This window comes from Microtus oregoni, unplaced genomic scaffold, assembly GCF_018167655.1.
Source record: "Microtus oregoni isolate MIOR12 unplaced genomic scaffold, Mior012 000019F_ref0000042, whole genome shotgun sequence".
Taxonomy (NCBI): Eukaryota; Metazoa; Chordata; class Mammalia; order Rodentia; family Cricetidae; genus Microtus; species Microtus oregoni.
Window position 1 is genome coordinate 1,379,154 of NW_024543078.1, and position 22,641 is coordinate 1,401,794.

The following is a 22,641-nucleotide window of genomic DNA, read 5'->3' on the forward strand; positions in this document are numbered from 1 at the left end:
GCCTTTGGATACCAGAAGAAGATACTGAATTCTCTGGAATTAGTATTACAGATGGCTGGAGCTGCTTGGTGGGTGCTGGGATTAGAAGCCCGGTTCTCTGGAAGAGCAATCAGTGCCTCCCTAAGTAGTATGTAGTCCATGATCCTTCCTGCTTTAGACTTTTGAGTGCTGGTATCATAGGTATGTGCCACAACTGCTTGAAAATTCTATGTTGAGTAGGCCTGTCTCTCACCTGTCCTTTCTATGTTATTTTCCTTTAAATGGTACACAGGGATCTAAAATTTTCCCTTTAATTTGTGGGAGCAGACTTTCCTGAACATCCTGCCATAAACTTTTTTTTGCCAGAATACTAACCAACCAATGAAAGAACTCCAAATATCTCACAGCTTAGGAAGAGTTTATAGTGCGGTGCAGTGAGTGACACCTGTCCTGACTGTCTGTCTGACTGTCTGAAGAAGCGGGTCGCAGGTCAAAGGACTGGTTGCAACGTGAAATCTTAGCCCCTGGGGAAGAAACGTGCTGTGCACCCATGGCTGTATGCCTTCTTTCGAGTATGCAGGCAGTGGTACTCTATGCAATGGAGCATCCATAACCACAGGGACTGCACTCTTTCCAAGGAGTTCTCAGCATGATTTTCCATTGTTGGTGGTGTCTGGGACTAATTCTTTCCTTAGAGTAGGATGGCATTTGGGAACTCAGGTCTTTTACAACTGACCTAATTTCTCCAGACAAAGAAACAGTTAGGAATCAGATGTCAATGGATCCGAGTCCAAACTCTGTCATCACCAGCTGCATGAGCTTCAGAAGTGGTTTGCTTACCCTGTTTTATTATATACGAAATAGGGGTAGTAGGGCCTACCTCACTGTGTTGCATTGGGGTTTAAATGTGGTAGTATGTGCTGCACCAGGAACACAGGGCTGTTTCTGTGGTGTTAATATATTTGTAATTTTTTGTCATTCAGAGCCATCGTGACTTTGGCTGGCTACAATGCCACCACGCAGGAGATCCTTAGACCTTCTGAGCTGTTGGCAGGAGTCAAGGCATACATCACTTTCATTCAGTCGTTGGCACAGGTTTTGGGTACAGATGCTTCCAGAATTATCCGCAATGCGCTCCTGCAGCAGACACAACCCCTGGACTCATATGGCGAGCAGACTGTCACCACTCTCTATACAAACTGGTCAGTGTCCCATCTTCCCATTGTCTCACCGCTAGGACTTTTGCTTTACATAGAAGGACCCACAACCAAGCCTTTTAACCCCAGCACCTCACTGAACCTGCAAAGGATGTTTCTCTGCTTGTGGATGAGCGCAGTAGCCGGGGTAGACCCCTTCTCTTCTAACCTTCACATCACTACCCATGTATCGACCTGTGGCTCTTTGACACTATCCCTCTTAATGTCCGATCCTTAACTTGCTTTTGCCACATTCTTGCTGTTTCTGTTGAAAAGGATTCTACCACTTCTTTCTTGCATCCTTATTTCTCTTTTTGCTTTAGCTTTTCCCTCTGAGAACCATGCTGTCTGCCCATATCTCCTGCACACCGTCTCTTCCTTTTCAATCAAAGTGCTGTCAAGTTCAGTAGACTGTTCTGGATAGGGAAAGGAGCCTTTTTCTCAAACCAGAGAAAACACCGCTTTTCTTTGACATTTTTTAGAAGCCAAGAGGCAGATTTTTCCCTCCCCACACCACTAGGTGGCGCTTTAAATCTGTTATCAGCCTAGGGGAATATTGGCTGGCTGGCCTGTTGAGGTAGGTGGGTTACACCAGCTAGACTAGGCTGGACTTGTGCATTTACAGCCGATTGCCCCCCTCACAGAGACAGCTACATTTTAGTACCTACTAAATACTGTCTCACTAAGTTAGTTTTCAATGTATTTTCAGTTCGAAAAGTTTGACAACTAATTGTAATATACTGGGGAACTTGAGTTTGGCTCACTGGTGTTTAGCCCACGATGCTGTAAAACACATACTTAGAACTGGTATCTAGGTGAGTGCTGCAGTTGGTGGGCCTTCTTCTTCAGACTCTGTCAAAGCCAGCACCTCTGACTTGTCCAGATATTAGGAGGGAAGGTTTGAAACTGGGTGATGGGTGCTCCTGTCGGCAGAGGTTTGATTTGAGACTGGCTTCTGGGATCCTGGGTCCTTGGTCTAGTGTTCCACTGGAGAGGATATGGCTTAAGTGTATTTCAGAGGAACCTAGTTCATCTTTTTAAAAATGCCAGTGTGAGCCTGTCTGTCTTATCCAACAGAGGGTAAGGACAAGCAGACTCCAGCCATTGGGAGAGAGCAGGGCTGCAGGCTGGGAATGCAGGATACTGTGTTTACTGCATGCACAGTGGATTAGGGGCCAAGTGGAGTCACATTCCCGCTTCTCACGCAGCAGCTCCAGGGTGTTAAAATAGATTGCTGTGTTGCCTTCTTTTAGTCTTTCTTCTCCACCCCAGTCCCTAGCAGACTTTCTCCTTGACTCCTGGGTGGTGGTGCAGAAATCACTGAATGCTAACCTGAGTTTCCTTGGCCCCTCCCGCTGTAGGTACCTAGAAAGCCTACTCAGACAGGCGAGCAGCGGGGTCATCGTCCTCTCCCCAGCCATGCGAGCCTTCATCAGCCTTCCCCGAGATGGGGAACAGAACTTCAGTGCTGAGGAGTTCTCAGACATCTCTGGTGAGCCCAGCACCCTGGCCTCCTTGCCACAGAGCTGAACTTCCTTCCCTCTTCAGTATCTTGGCCCAAGTCCTTCTGCTTGTCACTCTTCATGCTGGTGCTGAACTCTGTTCAATGTTAGGAACACACAAAAAGAGATTCTAAAGCAAGGCCTGGGACGGAGAGGTGACTTGGGGGCTGAAAGTGAAGAGAGAAAAGGAGAGAGGTTTAGGAACTAGGCAGACTACTAGTCATCGGAGGGATTCACTCTTTCCTTTCCCACAGAATGCAGGAGCAACACTCAAGGTGACTGATTCATGTGGGGACAGATTAAATGGTGATCCGATGTCTTGGCATCATCTTCCTTGGCCAGTGTTGATGGAAGGCTTTACTGTGGGCTGAGTTACTAACCTGCCCATGGAATTCAGTTCACACCACAGCCTTGACACAGCTCCTATTGCTATACTCATTTTTCAGATGAACAGACTGAGGCACTGGGAGGTTAGGAGGTACTAAGGTCACACATCCCTAAATGGTGGGACTGGGATTTCAACTCCGACAGTCAAACTCCAGAGCAGTGTGACACTGATTTTCTGCTTTCTTGTGCATGGTAGCATATTTATTTATTATCAATTTATTGGTGTGTGTGTGTGTGTGTGTGTGTGTTTAGATAAGGGAATTGCACTGGATTGGAAAGCCACCCCCCCTTTAGTTTTTCAAGACAGGGTTTCTCTGTGTATCCCTGGCTATCCTAGAATTAGCTCAGTAGACTAAAGTTGGTCTCGAACTCACAGACCTCTGCCTGCCTCTGCCTCCCAAGTGCTGGGATTAAAGAGTGTGCCACTACCACCTGGCACCATTCCTTTCTTAAAGAGGGCTTAACGTTTATATTACCAACTGAGTATTCATGAAGAATCCTGTTTCATCCCCTTTTCTCTCACTTTTATGTAAATGATAAATTGTGCATGCGACCTAAGGGAGGTAGAGGTGTTCTATGACCTAGACTTCATTCTCCTTTTATGGGGCTGCCAAGGAAGCCAAAGTGCACATCCCTGTTTTCCAGCTCTGCCTCTCCCTGTAAACAGTCTACACTTTGCCCACCAGAGGTTTTAGATGCCCCCTTTCACCAGCTCCACCCACAGCTGTAGGCAACCTGTAAAACCTGCTCTAGGTCTTGATGACAAGTGACAAGCAGCGGGAGGCAGTGCACATTCACCCTGCTGCCACCCCCACCCCAATGTCTGTGGGTTGCCATGGTGATGGGGCAATGTTACTTCAAAAATAGATAGATAGGAAGAAAAGGATGCCATGGGGTTACTAACTGGGGACAGAGGTGACTGGAGTAGGGGTTTGCAGATCTATCCAGTAAACCAGCCTGCTGCTTCTTCATTAGCTCCAGAGAAGACAGTTTTGACCCTCTTCCCCTCAGGCAACTGTGTTAGCATTCTAAGGTGGCTACTTAACTATGAAACGCTTTCACAGGTCTCGGCCTAACCCTGCGATTGTAAATTGGTGACTCTAGAGATGTCCAGTATTTACCTTGGACCTGGCGTTGCATTGGCTACAGTGACCCAGGCTGTTTCCTCTGTGGCTGATGAAGGTGGAAGACATAGACTGGTCCTGTCTTCAAAGACTGTACAAGAATTCCAGTTTCCCTTCCTTTCTGAATTCTAATTAATGAGGTCGAACTTGTCTTTCTTCTGCTGCTCTCTTGTTACTTCTGGTCTCCTGTGGTGTCCCCTGCTATTCCAGGGCCAAAGACCACAGCCAGAGCCTTTTCCAGCTGAGCTTGCCACTAGGATTTACAACCTGGGATTCCCCCAGGCAAGTTTGATTTAACTCAGAAAGGGCAAAAGTAGGCTGGGTGGGGAGTGCCGCTTAGGGGTGAGACTAGATTTAAAAGAATATAGAATTTAAAACAAAAAGAACTGAGACTCTGGGGGACTGTGTGTTGATCAGGAAAAAAGAAAAGCCAACTTGAGAGAAAAACTGGGCCAGTGAGATTTTTAATCCTGGAAATCGATGGAGGGCTGAGAAATGAGACCCCAGGTGCACAAACACCACCTCTTTGGGGACAAAGTAAGGGCGGGAGGGCTTTGTGCTGGGTTTCAGACAGGCCCCAGGCATGACTAAGTGACCTTGGTCAAGCACCTACTTACTCTTTTTGCTTCTAAAGCGGGCAAGGTAGAGTACTTCTGCCCCACACTTCACTGGACTTTTGGTAACTATCTCTTAAGAATTCATGATATTACAGAGAAGCAAAGAGGCACTGAGGAGTGAAGTGACTTCTTTGAGGCCTTGTATCTAATAAAGCAAGTTCGACTAGTACAACAATAGCAAAAGTCAGAAAAAGGAACTGGAAAGTGCAGGTTCAGATAAGAGGTAAATAGGGGCCTGGAAAGATAGAAGGTTCAGCATTTAAGAGCACCAGCTGCTCTTCCAGAGGTCTGCAGCTTGAGTTTCAATATCCATAGGTCTGCTCATAAGTCTATGACTCCAAGGGATCTGATGCCTCCTTCTGGCCTCTGTGGGTATTGCATGCTCATTGTGCACAAATATTTAGGTACATACACATAAATTTTGTTTTGAATAAAGAAGTAAATAGCTATCATAATTTGAGGTGAGTCATGCTATAGGTACCAGTGGGAAGGGGGAATAGTCCCATGGGCAGCCAGACCTACCTGTATGTAGGACTATGGATTTTTTGTTTTGCTTCTCAGCTGCCTATATTCTTTCCTTCATGGACAACATTTATATATTCAAAGACTTGTGTTTCACTGGGAACTTTGAAACTTTGTTTCAGAGATGCGAGCCTTGGCTGAAATTCTTGGCCCCTATGGCATGAAGTTCCTGAGTGAAAACCTGATGTGGCATGTGACCTCTCAGATTGTGGAGCTGAAGGTACTGTGAGTGGTCTGGGCAAAGGTCTTGCCTGGGGGTGGAGTTGGAAGAGAGCATCAATCTCTTTTCTGTTTTCTTCAATGTAGAAGCTGGTGGTGGAAAACATGGATATACTGGTTCAGATCAGATCCAACTTCAGCAAACCAGACTTAATGGCATCTCTGCTGCCCCAGCTGATGGGTAAGCACTTTCCTAAAGGAGCTATGAGGGAAGCATTGTGATCGGTGGGGGCTTGGAGGAGCTGGGCCCCGAAGAAGCGAATCCCCTCACCATTCTCCCTGTTCTCTTCTCTGATAACCCACTTTCTCCTCAGGGGCTGAAAATGTGCTGAAACGAATGACCATCATTGGGGTGATTCTCAGTTTTAGGGCCATGGCCCAGGAGGGACTTCAGGAGGTGAGTGGGGAAGGCTGTTGCAGGACTCTAAGCCTCTCTCTGGGTGGGATTTGCATGAAACAGAAGCATGGAGGGTAGGCAGCTGAGGTTGGCAGAGGTCCTTCAGATTGATGAGCTTAAGAGGCTTCCAGGCCTAGGTGATGGGAACTGAGAAGCTGGCTTCTCAAGGCAAGGCCCATTTCTGTCCATTTCTACCTTGTTTTGGACTCATTCATCTTCTCTTTCTCCAGGTATTTTCTTCCCACTGCCCCTTTCTCATGGGCCCTATTGAGTGCCTGAAGGAGTTCGTCACTCCAGATACAGACATCAAGGTAGGGGTGCAACTTGCAGTTTAATTAGGTGACTTGCTGAGGTCAAAGACTGTCTGTAGGATCTTGTGGGGAACTAGGGCTCTGAAGAATTCTACAGGAATAAGAGTTGGACCTTGAGTGGAGGCAGAGCTGGGGAACCATATGGAGTACAGAGGAAAGTGGGAACCCTGAGAGACTTGGCGAAGCATTGCAGATGGGAGACAGGAGAGATCGGGGTAGTAGCTGGAGGTTTTCGTTTGAAATGAGCAATGTGCAAATTATATGCCAAGTTCCTTGCAAACACATTTCCTCCTGAATCAGGAGTGCTTTTTGTAAGATTTGTTCCTTCCTTTCCCACCCACCCTACCTACCTTAGAGTTTCCCACCACAGCCTTTTATCCCTCTCAGTTCTTAACTTTCTGTACCCCATCATCTGTCTCAGGCACTCATGGGCATAGGAGAGGGCGAGTGGGAAAGAGGAAGAGAGAGGAGGAGAGAGAGGGAGAGAGAGGGAGAGAGAAAAGCTTCTGCAGGCAAAATGAACTTAAATGTCCACTCCCTTTGCCTTGGAATTAGCTTGTCTTTTGAATCCTCTGAATAAACACATGTGTTAAGCAGGAAATATGGCCAAAGCCTGGGGACAAGTTCCTTCTGGGACACGGAGCAGGCTGTTTCTCCTATGATAGATTCCTTTAAAGGAAAGAGGTCTGAAGTGGTGAGCAGGAAGAACTTCTTTAGTTGGGAATCAAAATAGTTGTGACGTTTCCTCCTTTTTATGCCTCAAATCCCCTGGGGTTCAGGGGATGGGAGATGCTGGGCTGGGCAGCCCAGCCCTGTTAGGTGACTTTAATTTGGTACACAGCCTGGGTTTCTGGCAGTTGCTGATGTGAAGGCTGGGTGCTCCATCCTGTCAGGAGCTTGTCAAGCTCACACCATCTGGACAGTTTGATCCTTAGGTTAATTTGCCTGGGATTAGGCAGGAGGGTGGAGAAAAGGGATGACCTGGAGGAAGGTTGGGGAAATGAGACCTATCAATTATCCTTTCTTCCTTTAGCACCACAGGTCATTTACTATGTCCCTGATCTGTTTGGCCTTGGGGCAACAGCCAGGTGGGTCTAAGGAAGTAGCCACCTGAACAGAAGGTGGTTTCTGTATCTGTACTATACACAATCTATAACATCTGTGGGGCCTTTGCAAAAAGATGTGCTTAAAACAAAACAAATCTTCAAAAGAGGTCTAAGTACTTGGGATTGGAGTCAGGTTTTGAGTTACATCCTGAGAACTGAATTCTAAGTACAGTAAGGGATCCAGGTATCAATCAGACAATCCTTATTGATTTGTATATGCTCAGCCTTATGTGAAACACTAGGAAGCTGAAGAGAAGTGGGGAAGCATGATTCTATTAGTCACTGAGGTTGATGATTTACCAGTATGGTCCAATATAAGTATCGTTGTCCTGTTTCTACAGATGAGAATCCTAAGGCTCAAAGAGGTTAAAACCTTTTAGACACAGTGACTAAGTGATGGTGGTAAGATCTGAGCCAAGATCTGTGTCACTCTCAAAATGCCTTTCCCCTTCACTACACCATAGGATTTTTGAGACTTAGAATCTGTTTGGGGAGAAGGCACATGTCTTGCTAACCCTCTGGAATGGGTTCAGACTGAATCAGGGAGGCCAATGAGACTTGAATTGAGCTGGATTTAGATGTAAACAGAGAAGAGGAATCGATGTTAGAGAAAAAAGGACCTGACCAAAGCATAAAAGAAAGGAGGTAGTAACTGGGAACAAGTGAATAAACAACCTTAGCTGCTTTAATTAAATGAAGCATTTGGGAAATTAAAGCTGAAAGCCAAATAATGTGTGTGTGTATTCATGTGAGCTTGTGCTAACAGAAGCCAGAGATTGACCAGGTGTCCTCAGTCCTTCTCCATCTGAGTTTTTGAGTGTTTCACTGAACTGGGAGCTCATTGATTTGGTTAGGCTGACTTACAGGGAGCTCCAGGATCTGCCTGGCTCTCCCCTCTAGACCCAGAGCTGGGGTTGTAAATGTGCACCACCACGTGCAGTTTTTGTTTTCTTTTTATGAGAGCATTGGGATTCAGACTCAGGTCCTTATTCTTGTGCAGTAAGCACTTAATTGACATCCATCTCCACAGCTCCATGAAGCATTTTCCTCCCTTGCAGGCTATGGAAAGCCATGAAAAGACTATCTAGAAAAATAATAGTGTACCGTAAGTTAAAATGCTGTGACCTAGGCCTCTTGGCTGCTGAGAGTTTCTGCTAAACACTTTTTGTATACCAGCATTTCTCTCAGGATGTTGTTTTGTCTTCTGTCAGGTCACCCTGAGTGTCTTTGAGCTGGCATCTGCTGCAGGGGTGAGCTGTGACATTGACCCAGCCCTGGTAGCTGCCATTGCCAATCTGAAAGCCGGTAAGATGGAAGAATGGGCAAAGGAGGGCTTGTGTCCCATTTGGGGGGAGGGAGAATGTCAAAATTAAAGAATTATTTATTTGGGGTTGTGAACTCAGAGGATATAGGCTGGAGGTTAGGGACTACCTCCAGAAGACACTCACAGAGGCGACTTAGGTTTTGTTGATCAAGCAGAAGAAGGCTGTTCTGAGTGAGAATCTCTTGTTCAGCTCAGGGAACCTATGGTGTGATTGGGGAAATAAGGTTCACACACATGAGTCAATGAGGAGCAGTCCTCGATAGTAGATGGCTTCACACTAAGTGCTGTGGATGGCATCTGAGTTCCCCACAGATCCTGTGCACTTCCCAGTCCCCCTCCAGGACCACTCTCACATGTTCCTGTTTAGGTAGAAGTGTCGCCCCAGTCCCTGGCATCCAGATATCCAAAGAGTCTGTCTGGAATGTTCGGGTGGAGGCTCCACCCCAAGCCACCTCTCCTCCAGAATTGCCTCAGTTCCAACTTCACCCCAGAAAGCCAGCCAAATGGCGGCCCCTCCCCAGAGATGCTCAAGACCACTTCCACGGGGTATTTAAACTGCCCCCAGAGAGCGAACACGTGGTTTTCCAGTCTTCTTTACTGTCTCCTCTCTGGGGGTATGGAAAGCCATCTAGAACTGTGATATTCATTAAACCTGGGCTTTTTCTAATTAAGTTTGACTTGGTCAGATCTGAATTATTGTGTTGTCGGAGAGTGCAATCGGAGTGTGAATTGGGGTGCAGAAACTTTTCGGTTCCATTGCGCATTTCTCTGATTGGCTCATTTGTTGGCTCATGTGAGTCTCAAAGAGAACTGACCCAGGAATTGGTATTAAGTTATTCAGATTTGCCAGATTTACCCATTTTCTTCTCTCTCGGTTAGTGAGGATTTTTCCTTTCCTTCTTGCCTCTCTATCTCTCTCTCTCTTTTTTTTTTTAATATTTATTATGTATACAATGTTCTGGCTGTGTATGTTCCTGCAGGCCAGGAGAGGGCACCAGACCTCATTACAGATGGTTGTGAGCCACCATGTGGTTGCTGGGAATTGAACTCAGGACCTTTGGAAGAGCAGGCAATGCTCTTAACCGCTGAGCCATCTCTCCAGCCCCAAAAAAATCGTACACTTGCAGCGACCATGAAACCAGCAGGTGTCCTAGAATGCGCGTCAGCAGAGCCCTTGAGGCACAGGCGGGGCTGGGACTCTAGGACTTGGGCCTCGCTGTAACTGGGTATTAATCTGTTTCCTCAGTCATTTCTAACTTGCCTACAGTACATGCTAAAGCATGTCAGAAATATTTTCTCATGTGATTATGATTCTGTAAAGTAGGACCCTTGAAGGAGATAATTTCAGTTTCCCGACCTTATTTTGCCTCATGTCCTTTTCCCCCCAGATAACTCATCTCCTGAAGAAGAGTATAAGGTGGCATGCCTACTCTTAATCTTTCTTGCTGTTTCTCTCCCACTCCTTGCCACTGACCCTTCTTCCTTCTACAGTATTGAGAAGGATGGTAAGTAAGATGTAAGTTTGAAGGACCAGTTGCTATTCAGGTCTCCACTGGGGAGGGAGGTAAAATAAAGATAAGTCACCAACATACAGACTGCTTTTTTGGTGGGGAGAGGTTGAGACAGGGTTTTTCCTGTGTAGCCCTGGAACTCACTGTGTAGACCAGGGTGGACTAGAACTCACAGAGATCCATCTACCTCTGCTTCCCGAGTGCTAGAATTAAAGCATGTGCCAATATGCCTGGCAACATAAGACTTTTTTAAAGGTGTAAATTTCTGTTTCAAAAAGCAATTGAGAATGATGTGTGCATAAAATTCTACCCCACTATAATACCATAGGAATATACTTCTTCTAGTCCCCAAATAGCTATAATACCATAGGAATATACTTCTTCTAGTCCCCAAATAGCTAGTTATTCTGCTGTCAGTTAGGTTGGTCCAATCTGAAGAGAGAGAGAGAGAGAGAGAGAGAGAGAGAGAGAGAGAGAGAGAGATTACTTTCAGTTAGGACCAGCCTGGGCTGCTCACTTTGCTGTTCTCTTTGTGTTCCCTCCCCCATGCTAACCTAGGCTACAACAACAACATCCACTGTTTGACCAAAGCCATCATACAGGTGTCTGCTGCCCTCTTCACTCTGCACAACAAGAACATCGAAACCCACCTGAAGGAGTTTCTGGTGGTGAGTGGGTCTAGGCCCTGAGAGTGGTTTGACTTCAGCCTCTAGACACTTGTTACCGGAAGGTCTTTGGAGCCTAACCTCCCACATTATCCATACAGGAAGAGTGGAGGCTACTTTGTGAAAGGCAGGAACTTTTCTAGCTTTCCTGACAGCCGGAACTTCAGCTTCTGTCCAGTACTTGGGGAGATTGTTGGACAATGAGAAAATCTGAGTTCTGCCACTGTGAAGTTCTGTCACCTCTGACAAACTTTGGAGGCTTCAGTTTTCTCATTTATAAACTAAAGAGATTAAATTCATCACATTGATGCACATCAGAATATCCTAAGGAGCTGGTTAAATTAGACTCCTGATCTCTACCCCAGACCTCCTGAATTGGGATACAGGGTGAGGGCCAGTCTTGTGTTTCTAATTTGGTCTCTAAGAGATGAGAGATACATTAAAGTCACAGAGATGCTGAGTCGCCTGCTCTCCAAGGGCCTTTCCCTCTCTGTATTGTCATTCACCAGTTCTCAAACTTGGCTTGACATCATGAAGCAGTTGTATTCCCAACAAGTGGGCTTGGTCTCAGGATCTTACTTTGGGTTGGGTTTCCATGGGCTGGAGTTTATAACCAGGCAGTATAGGTGAGGTTCATTTTGTTTGAAAATTTGTTGAAAATATTTTTAGCCAAAGTTTGACTCCCTGTAAATATCACCATTGATCTTAGTTTTGCCTCTGGGGAAATGTAAATAAATAATCTCCTTCCATAGTTGAAAGAGGCCCTAGAGCTTCCTGCTCTGGGTCCCCATGGATCCTGTTCATATGCTCTGACTCATGGCCTTCACCCCGCCTGAGCATTCTCAGTGATGGGGAACACCTTCTTTTTTGAAGCATGGTGCTGAGTTTCCTCCTCCCAGAAGGAAACAGCAGATCATATTATTATTTTTAGGAATTATACCCTTATTCTGAGAAGTATGCAGCAGGGACAGTAGGCTGGTTGGAGGGTCTCTGTTTAAGCAGGGACAACGAACTAGACAGAATGGGCTCTGACAGCCTTAAAAATAAAGAGGGTTCCTAGTAGATCTCTGAGAAAAGGGATCCCTAACCCCACTTTTTTTTTCCCCTTTGCCCCGTTTGTTCGGAAGTTGACGTAGCCTGGGCCTGGACTGTGACTCATACTTCTGCCTAACCCCTTGACCGGCCAGGCCAGATGGGAGGTGGTAGCAAAGAATATTAAGTGCTTGAGGTCCGTCCTGGCTCTGGGGTACAGGCTGATGAAGGAGGACCTGGAGCCTGCCAAAGAAAAGATTAACCTCTTTGTGCGCGGCATCACCAGCCTTTGTTCCGGGTTCTCCCTGCTCCTTGTGCCCTCTTTCCTGGCGTTGAAGAGCTGCTTCTGTCTGCATTGGCAGACCGAGCACTGGGATTCATTTAGTTTGCAGGCAGTGTGTGTTTCTCAAACCTAGGGACCTGACACTTTCCCACCATGAGCTTTCAGGAACAGCCCAGCACTTCTCAATGCTCCTCCTTGATCTTTTCTTAAGTTCCTGTAGCCTGAGGCTGTTTTATTCTGACCTCCATAAAAATCTGTTTCTTTACAAATGCTTCCTCTGCAGGTGGCTTCTGTCAGCCTCTTGCAGCTAGGCCAGGAGACTGACAAGCTCAAAACCAGAAACCGTGAATCCATTTCTCTACTCATGCGATTGGTATGTATCTTGTTTAAGTTGGTCTAGGAATGGAGAGGATGGGCCAGCAGGAGACTCCTTTTTAGGGTCTTTGGGTCCCTGCCATGTCATCAACCAAAAATATTAACTAAGAATTTGAGTCTGCCCGGATCCTCTGGATTTGTCCTCATATTTTGGTGAACATTCTAGGCTTGTCTTGTGATCTCAGACCTCTGGCCCCTGGCTCGAAGGTTCCTTGTCTTGCAGTGCTCCTGAGTCTTAGCTGGCGAAGGGCAGCAATGCCCTTTTTGGGTGGCTCTTCAGTATGCTTTTGGTTTTCTGTGACAGCTTCCTATCAGTTTCCTGTCTTCAGGGTGTTATATAGAGAATACTGGATAGTACAGAGGGGACTTAAAGAGGTTTGATTATGGGGCTCCAAGGAAGGAAGTCATTTTGGTTATAAGGCAGGAGCTTGGTTTGTGCTATCTCTTCTCCCTGCTTCTCAAGCCCAGTGCTTGCATCTAATCTGGCAGAAAGTTCCAGGACCTCTGACTCAGTTTACTCTTTAAAGTACTTTCCTTAGGACCTTGCTCCCCTCTCAGCACGTTTGCTTCCTTTCTCACTGGCTACTCTGATTCTCCAGGTTCAACAGGTAGGGCTACTGGGTTTGTCTGAGGCCTTCCCCTAAGCCCTTTCTTATCACCTCTAACCTTCCCATTACCCTCCTCTGGCCTTAGCCAGAGAGGGTGTACCCCAACTCATAGCATGCATGCAAGGTGTCTATGGTATTAGAGCTCTCCCACTCACCTACAGAACTCCTTCCCCAAGATCTGGGTTGGACAGTGAATGCACCTCTGCTGCCCAAGGATGCACAGGTAGAGAAGTCTGTGTGTGTGTGCACAGAACTCCTCAAATGGGGTAAGAAGAGAAGGGGGGACTGGACTAAAAACTGGGTTTCTCCTTTGTTTTATTAAGACACAGGACTGTAAGGAGTCTAAAAATTAAAAAACCCGATTTTTACATTTATTTGTGTGTGTCTGTGTTACACACATGCCATGGTGCATGCGTGGCCAGAGGACAACTTGCAGGAGATGGTTCTCTCCTCCTACCCTGTGTGTCCTGGGGAGCAAACTTGCAGGAGATGGTTCTCTCCTCCTACCCTGTGTGTCCTGGGGAGCAAACTTGCAGGAGATGGTTCTCTCCTCCTACCCTGTATGTCCTGGGGAGCAAACTTGCAGGAGATGGTTCTCTCCTCCTACCCTGTGTGTCCTGGGGAGCAAACTTGCAGGAGATGGTTCTCTCCTCCTACCCTGTGTGTCCTGGGGAGCAAACTTGCAGGAGATGGTTCTCTCCTCCTACCCTGTATGTCCTGGGGAGCAAACTTGCAGGAGATGGTTCTCTCCTCCTACCCTGTGTGTCCTGGGGAGCAAACTTGCAGGAGATGGTTCTCTCCTCCTACCCTGTATGTCCTGGGGAGCAAACTTGCAGGAGATGGTTCTCTCCTCCTACCCTGTGTGTCCTGGGGAGCAAACTCAGGTCTCCAGGCTGTGCCTTTACCTGCTGAGATGGTTGTCTGACCTAAGTCTATGCATTCTTAATTGAAGCCTAGACTTCAATGAAACTACAAAGGTATATTTTGAAAGTATGACATAATAGGCTTATTTATTTATTTAGAGAGAGGTTCTCGTGTCCCAGTCTGGCCTCGAACTCCATACCTAACTGAAGATGATCTTGACCTTCTGGTTTTTCTGTCTCTACCTCTGGAGTGCTATTATTACAGGCATATATTACCATACCCAATTTATTTCTTAATTTTTTAGTTATGTGGTATGTGGGCTTAGAAATTCAGGGACCCACCTTTCAGGCTCTTTTCTCTAAAGATGTAGGCCCTGAATTGTATCTGTGTCTGTTTCTCCAGCCAGAAAAAGCCTACCCATCTTCCAAATCAAAATGGCTCTGCCTCAACCTCTGAGTGCCAGGATTGCAAATGTCTGTCTTCATGCCCAGCAACAGCACGATTCTTTGTCTATAACAGTGGGTAATGGTCCTCATGCTAGTGTGGTTAGTCAGGAGATATTTGAGCAAGTGCATTGTAGACATGAAATGCTCAATAAATGGAGCTCCCTGTGCTGCTAATTTTAGTTTCTGCACCACTTAAGCACGCCTCTGTTTCTTTTGGGAGGTGGGAGATGATTGTGTTGTGAATTGCCTTTTAGCCCCACTTCCTCTGCTGTGATCCCACCTCCATGCCTGCCCCAAAAGATGGGGAGTTCTCGCCCCTGGTAGCCTCCAAGGAAGAATAGCAGGAGCAGAGCCAGGACCAGGCACATTTTGCTGAGGTGAAGATTGGAGGGACTAGCTGCTGCAAAGCAATTTAAATGCAAATGTTTCCACAGAGAAATTGGAGATGACTGGAGAGAAGGCATTGTGTTCTGAGTTAAAAGGCTATCTGTGTAATCCCACAATCTGGTCAGCACTTCTTTCCCTGGGGTCTTCCTGTTCTCACTGTTCAGGCTGAACACTGTCCATCCCAGAGGTGCCAGCCTGTTCCTGACATGGCTTTCCATCCATCAAAGAGATGGCACTCTCAGAATCAAGAACTGATGTCAGTCCCGTTGGATCCTGGTCGTTATAAAAGTTGATGGTGGGAAAACTGTGGAAGAGCAGAATGAAATTCAAGCTATATGGGCCTGATTTGAAACTACAGCTCAAGTCTCTAGGCCTTCGTTTTAGGGCTGCTTCCAGTGCCACGGACACTGTTAGTCTCTTGGTGGAGAATAGAAGTTGTGGGCCAGCGGCTCCTTCTTGAAGCTATCACCCATTTCTCTGCGTGTGCTCCCATCTGCTAGTTGAGGGCTGGAAATCTCACTAAGCAAAGAACTCTCTGTTACTCTTGGTACTTACGAGTTATTTATTTATTTATTAATTATTTTAGTTTCCTTCCTTCCTTGCTGTTTTTTTTTTTTTTTTTTGGTTTTTCGAGACAGGGTTTCTCTGTGGCTTTGGAGCCTGTCCTGGAACTAGCTTTGTAGACCAGGCTGGTCTCGAACTCACAGAGATCCGCCTACCTCTGCCTCCCGAGTGCTGGGATTAAAGGCGTGCGCCACCATCACCCGGCCTTCCTTGCTGTTTTTGAGACAAGGTTTTGCTATGTAGCCCTGGTTGTCCTGATACCCAGTGTCAGGCCTCAATCTCATGGTGCTCCTGCCCCAGTCTTGAGTGTTGGGACACCACATCTGACTGGGGCTGTGGTTTTGAAAGCAGATTTTCTTTTCTCCAGGCAGTGTTGCTGCTCTTTTGAGACTGTTGTGTGTACTGTGTGCATGTGTTTGAGAATAGACCAATCTTACAAATGTGAAGCTTGAAGGGACTTTGGAGAGAGAGAGAAACATGTGAGGGCAGACATGGTAGATTCTCTTTCCTTAATGGATTTGCAGAACCTGAAATACCAAACATACTGCGGTAGGCCCACTGTATGGATTGCCAGAGGATGTGGGGATCCTCTCTGGAGCATGGGTTTAGGCTCCCACCCAGAAGGAAACTCCCGCAATCCTAGGTTGTGCTGCTGTTGTGAGCAGATGGCCTCTGCCATTCTCAGTCCCTTCCTTCCTCCCTTAGTCCCATCCAGGCTTCCAGTCCTATCTTCTATTTAGCTACGAGGACTGCTGGGATTGCCACAGCATGGAAGCTTCTAATTAAACTAATTACTCATGCCTGGTCCTTTATGTGGCATCCTTACTGCTTCCTAGGTGCTGTGCTGGGAGAGGGAGGAACCTGAGGCCCGGGAGAAGAGGTTCTGTGTGGTTTTAGGACCCCCTTCCTTGGTCTTCTTGATGATTCTTTTCCTGACTGAAAAGCTTTGGGGCAAATATCATGGCCACTCATCTTTGCTCGTGCCTGTGCTGCCCATGTGTGGTTTAGTCCCCAGAGGAGGAGAGACTCTTGGAAAACAGTCTGGTTGCTGTTCTTTTCCCTTGCTTTCTGTTTCTGTACCCTTCACATTAACCCTGATGGAGGGGATGGACCATTGAAATGGAGCTCAGGACACACCATTGCCTTTGGGAGCCAAATCAAGGGAAGGAGTAGAGAAAAGAGTGAGTCAGAACCTGCTCACTTTGAACTCTCAGAGCTGCAAAGGGCCTGGGACCTGTTTGATGAAAACAGGGTCACAGGTGCCTTCTGGGAGTTCTTACCTCTTGACCATCTCTTTCAGGTCGTGGAGGAGTCACCCTTCTTGACTCTGGACATGCTGGAGTCCTGTTTCCCTTATGTCCTGCTACGCAATGCCTATCGGGAGGTTTCCCGGGCCTTCTACCTGAACCGTCTACCAGCCAGTACCCACTGAAGGGCTTTTTGGAGGTGCCAAGAGCCACACCACAGTGAAAGCTGCAGCTTCAAAAGGGGAGAAGGGTGGGAGGGTTCCCAGGGAGAGACAGGGTCTCTCCTACTGCTTGTGTCTGAATGTGGAGGAGTATCTAGGACTGAGGAATCATCGAGAAGGGGGTCAGGCTGGGGCCATCGAGGACAGTTTATGGACAAAGGGATGGGGAGCCCCATGTATGAATTTTTAACAATGAAAAAAGCCAGTGACCTAAAACTATGTTGTCTATGTTCTGGTGATTCCAGCTTGAGCTCTGACAGGCGTGGTTCTCCCCACCTTCATCACTATTCTTGGAGAATGCTGGCGGGCAGAGATGATCAATCATCATATTAAACCATAATGAGCTTATAATCCTCCCTCTGGAGCTTCTTGTCTCCTGCACATTCATTAGGACGATTATCTCCTCTCTTCCTTTTCTAAATGTGTTCAGCAAGTGTTCAGCCTGCTCCTACTGCTGCAGAGCAGCACAGGGACCTGCTTGACTGGCTCCCCTCTGGGGTGAGGTTTGAGGGCCTGGCTCACTCTCCTGCCTACTGTCTCCTGCTTTTCCCTGTGTGTCTCCACAACCCAGAGCAGACGCTGGAAATCCAGATCAATCTTAGGTCACCTGACAGCCAAGAGAACTAGACTCCTGTGGGTTTTCCCTCCTAAACCTTTTGGGGTTACTCTATCTCCCAGTGGGTAGGACTAACTTAGCCGTAAATCGCCTTGTCAGCCTGGGTAGAGCTGCTGCTTCAAGAACGCACTTCTCTTGAAATTTCACAGACCTCATTAGGTTGGAGAGCCCAAGAGTAGGGATCCTTGAGGGAGTACAGTTGTTTCAATATAGCCCTTTTCTGCACCAATTAGAATTTCCAGTGTCACTGAGCCTGGGGCACTTAAGATAGCACCTAACTAGATTTAGTAACTCCAAGGCAGAAAGCAGTAGCCCCATCCTTCACTCACTGTCAGGGAAGACTGGAGTGACAGATCGCATGTGCACAGGTCCAGAAGAGCTGGAATGGGAAAATAGCCAGTTTATTAGTTAGGGGCATCTCCATTCTTCACCAAGAAAAGGAAACAGTTGTTTGCTTTCAGCAAAACCATCCCACTATCATTAAACCAACGTGGTAGCAATTTTGGGATTATGTATGAATGTTTGATTTTTTTATTTCTTCAGACCTGGGGTTAGTCAATACTCTTTCATTTGACACCCATAATCAACAATCATATTTGTTAGCAACAACTGTCTGCTCTTTTGGATAGATGCTACAGAGACTCTTGCCTTAGCTAATGGTCCTTCCTTGTTATGAAAAAGACATGTGCAAGAAGAGATTCCGTGTCAGACCAGCTGCAAGAACAGCTGCTGAGGAGGAGAAAAGCTCAGGGGGATCGATCACTGACCTCTCCTTTCTTTGGAAACAGGGTCTTGCTATGTAGTTCAGGCTAGCCTCCAATTCATGATCCTTCTGCATTAGCCACCTAAATGCTGGGATTCCAGGCACACACCATATACTCTGCTGACCCTACACCCTTGTGTCTCCACTTGGTTCTTCTGTGTGAGGGGGTATACAGACCCCTCCTCCATCTGTATGGAGACTCATTTTCACAGAACCTCCAGAGGATGGCTAGAGAGGTAAGCAATGGAGGTAGAGAAAATGTCCCCTTGTTAATTAAAAAAATTCAAGATACTTGATGTACATGTACTTGTAAGCAATAATGCAGAAAGGTCCTATCTTTCCTTATACAGGTCCTATCTGTCCTTACACAGGTCCTATCTGTCCTTACACAGGTCCTATCTATTCTTACAAAGTCCCTATCTATCCTTACACAGTTCCTATGGTGAATTTTGAAATAAAATTTATACCCTGGCAATGCTGAAGCATGCATGGGCAGCCCATATACGGTTGTTGTGTTGAACTTGTCCATACTGGGTTTCATGGTCTAAACTGATGAGGACAACTGGCCAGGTCTCTTCCTTAAGAAGACACCAGATCTCATTACAGATGGTTGTGAGCCACCATGTGGTTGTTGATAATTGAACTCAGGACCTTTGAAAGAGCAGGCAGCACTCTTAACAGCTCTAGTTCATGGTCACAGCAGGATATGGGACATTGTTATTTCCTGGACTCATTCAGGTGTTCCACTTTTACCTGTACTGACTCGTGTGTGTGTGTGTGTGTGTGTGTGTGTGTGTGTGTGTGTGTGCGTGCGCAGCCAGCCCTGTCACCTGCAGGGTTGTATATGCATAACACAGTCTCGACACGGAGTAGCTAATTCTATGACCACACAGATTTTATAAGCACCCCCTTTTCCCTCTTGTAACCCACATTCCCACACCAACAGATTTGTTTGCCACTCCTAAAATTTTGCAGTTTGACATAATCTCTTCACCACCTCCATTTTTCAAATCATTTTCTATACTCGCAACAGTTTTGGAAGGTAGCTGGGGAAGGCTTCCATATTGCAGGTCAGGAAACACAAGGAGCAACAATAAATGACTTGATGAACTTCATGTGTTAGACTGGAACTGAAACCCAAGTCTAATGTTTAGTCTTGGCCTTTCTGCCTGCCTGCCTGTCTCTACAGAATCAACAAAACAAAACAAAGCAAAACAAAACAAAAAAACCTGTAGAAGGAACAAAGAGGAGAGGTGAGGATGCAACCCCCTTCACCGGCAGGAGTGAAAGGTGAATGACCTGAAGTGAAGGGTTGCATGGAGAAATGGGACACTTAGCATTCCAGGTATTTGCCTTCCCAAGGAGGAGGGTCTCTGACTTCTTAGAGCCCAGGGCACAATCAACTATGGACTGTTTTTGCTCTGAGACCCCTGAGTTTGTTTAACTTAGGCCCCCAAAAAATTGAGAGTGACCATCAGGAGGGACGCTGACCCCAATTGCTCTGACTTGGCAGGGAGAGTCAGTTCTAGCCTCAGTATTTTCAATAATGCAGGGCTTTGATTAAGTCTCCATTAACTTCTTTGCGGTAGTGAGATGGGATTATTCCTCCCACCAGGCCTGGAGGGGATGCTCGCTGAGGCTGTCTTTGGTTTGGGCAGCAGAGACACTGCCTCTTCTGCTCTGGTTTTCTATGCAGGAGACAGGTAAAGAGGCAGACTGCACCTGAGGCCTGGCCCAGGAAAGTGAGGGTTCCCTCTGGCACCTTATAAGAAGGAAACAAATGTGGCCTGAGCACAAGATCCTGGGTGGTCCCAGCTAAGGACCCAAGTGCCCGGATCTGTTCATTCTTCCCTCACAAAGTTTGACTTTGAGAAGAGGTTGGCACATGGCTGAAATGTGCTCACACGTTGTTGGGGGAAGAATGTTCTCCCAGCCTTCCTCCACACAAGGCCTCTTGCTTCTCCCGAGTTTCTGTCATCAAAGGAGGTGAAGATGAGTCCCCTCAGCCCCCACACCTCAGTGAGCTGTCAGGTACTCTCCCTCCCACCTGGAGCTGCAGGCCAGGCTGCAGACTGGGGAAGTCACAAGTTAACTTGAGCTGAGTTTGCAGCATGGTAGAGACTGAAGAGCAGGCTTTTCTCTTGTCACTTTGGAAAGAGAGGATTGTGGGGCTGTCCCTTTAAATAGCATTCTCGTAGGAGGCAGATCACATCTATCCGTCATCTGCTGCCAAAGCATCACTTTTAGTCTTTGTCAAACTCTGAGCTTGTTGGAAGGGACTGTGGGGCAAGGTGTGTGAGGAGGCAGACTTTCCAAGGGGCAAGAGCCCAGCAGTTCTGCAGAAGCTGAATGGAAGGGCAGTGAGCTGGGCAGAAAGAGCCTAGGAAAGGTGTGGCCAAGGAGGGGAGGTGGAAAAGACAGGAGAGAATTACTGTTTTTTGACTCTGCAAATGAGGCAAGTATACCATATTATTCCTGTCTCTTTAGGAGTTTATAAGGCGGAAATGTGATTGCCCTACAGCTGGAGGAGTGAGGGTGAAGCTGAACACCAGAACCGTGACTAAAGAGACTGAAGCCAAAGAGTGGAGAGGCCCAGAAGGCTGGGGACTCGGCTCGGATTTGAGGCTAACTTTTGTGCAACTGCATTATTTTTTCCGGAGATACTTTTCTTATTAAATAAAAAGCAAAGTAGCCTTTTTGTTTGTTTGTTTGTTTTTCGAGACAGGGTTTCTCTGCAGCTTTGGAGCCTGTCCTGGAACTAGCTCTTGTAGACCAGGCTGGCCTCAAACTCACAGAGATTCACCTGCCTCTGCCTCCCAAGTGCTGGGATTAAAGGCATGCGCCACCACCACCCGGCTTAAAGTAGTCTGATTTTATAAATGACCTTTTTCTTAGGCAGGTCAGGAATTAGGGGCCTAGGAGAGCTGGGCATGCCACGGTGTTGACTAGAAATGCTGAAAGCATGCTCTGGAACCTTCCTCCCCCGGTTAACTCCTCTGGCTGAACTGCCTGTCTACATCCAGAAACTCCTTAGTTTTAATGTAATTTTTGAGTTAGAGTTTTTTTTTTTTAACTCTAATCCCAGTTCACAATTAATTCTTGTGTAGTTTCCAGGCAATCCCTTCTTTAGTTGGTAAAGGAGACTGCTCACTTGTGTAAGCGTGATAGGCTCTCAGAGACAGAGGTCTCTTGGCTGTGACAGCTCCTCTGGAGTGTGGGAAGAGGACTGACAGTGAGGTCCTGAGACTCTTGTCACCCTAGGCTCTATCCCCAACTCTGCTCTAGCTTTCTGCCTTTGCACTTCCTGGTGCCTGTTTCTCTGGTGCCTTGCCCTGACCTGAGTAGACAATTCCTTCACAATGGGAACCGAGCACTCCCCTCCCTTCCTTTCTCCTCCTTCCCCTGGGAAAAGAGTCTTCTCCCAGTTGCCTCTCCTTCCAAACTCAAACTCACATTCTGGAACCCTGGATTAGTGGCCTGTTAGAAATTAAAAAACAAAACAAAACAAAACAACAACAAACCCAAAAAAACCAAAACACCTGTTAGTGGCAGTCAGTGAACCTGTTTCTACTTGTTGATTGCATGGGAGTTTCTCCAGTACCGAAGCAGGTGTTCATTTCGGGGAGAACAAAGAACAGAACTGGTACCGGTAAGAGTTCGCGATTGGATGGAAGAGGTTTTGCCACAAACAGGTCTTGAGTTCAAATCCCATACTCTTGTTTCACAAAATGTTTATTCAGCAGAAAAGGCTGTTCTGCACTGGGCCTTCAGCCCTTAAATTTCTCCTTTTGAAAGCAGAATAAAATGAGCCGAGCTGGAACCACTGCAGGCCCGGTGAGGTGAGCTATCAGGCTTGATTTCCTGGTTGTGTGAGGTTACTGGATATTTAAGGAAGGCACGGGGGCTGCTTTCTCTGCAGAGCTTTAAAACGAGGGAGAAATCCCCTCCAGGCGGGTGGCTGGAGGAACAATGGGATGGGCGACAGGGGCAGGTCGGGAAGACCCCGCTGTGGGAGCTAAGGCCAGCTGTAAGATACCAGCCTCGCTCAGAGCCACCAGAACTTTTCCTTTCAGAAACAGGAGCCTGGGCGGGAGTTGGCCTAGCTAGGTTCTGATGCTTGTGTCTTCACAACACCCACGTCCGGGTGCCCCAGGGAGAGATAAGGGCCACAGGGGACACGCGGGCAGCTATGCATGCGTGGAAGCTTAAGACCACATGTGTACATTCACAGAAACTCCAAATACACCCGGGAGAAATCACCCCACCATCCAGGCCAAGTCCTGCGGGCCGCCCGTGCGCGCTGTCGACATCACCCCCCCTCCCCGCCTCCTGCTCAGGGCACACGCAGCAGCCACTCGTGCCCGGCGCCAGTGCG

The 22,641-nt window shown here is 47.1% G+C and overlaps 1 protein-coding gene across 1 annotated transcript in view; it reads left to right on the forward strand.

Annotated features, from left to right (window-relative positions):
* Positions 1-17,087, forward strand: part of Nckap1l (NCK associated protein 1 like) — a 44,214-nt gene extending 27,127 nt beyond the window's left edge. The window contains exons 21-31 of the mRNA XM_041669233.1: positions 963-1,181; positions 2,537-2,667; positions 5,450-5,547; positions 5,634-5,727; positions 5,861-5,943; positions 6,174-6,254; positions 8,572-8,665; positions 10,073-10,189; positions 10,754-10,863; positions 12,459-12,548; positions 16,720-17,087. Coding sequence (XP_041525167.1) covers positions 963-1,181; positions 2,537-2,667; positions 5,450-5,547; positions 5,634-5,727; positions 5,861-5,943; positions 6,174-6,254; positions 8,572-8,665; positions 10,073-10,189; positions 10,754-10,863; positions 12,459-12,548; positions 16,720-16,851 — 1,249 coding nt within the window. The 3' untranslated portion in view covers positions 16,852-17,087. The remainder of the gene's footprint in view (positions 1-962; positions 1,182-2,536; positions 2,668-5,449; positions 5,548-5,633; positions 5,728-5,860; positions 5,944-6,173; positions 6,255-8,571; positions 8,666-10,072; positions 10,190-10,753; positions 10,864-12,458; positions 12,549-16,719) is intronic.
* Positions 17,088-22,641: the final 5,554 nt, after the last annotated feature.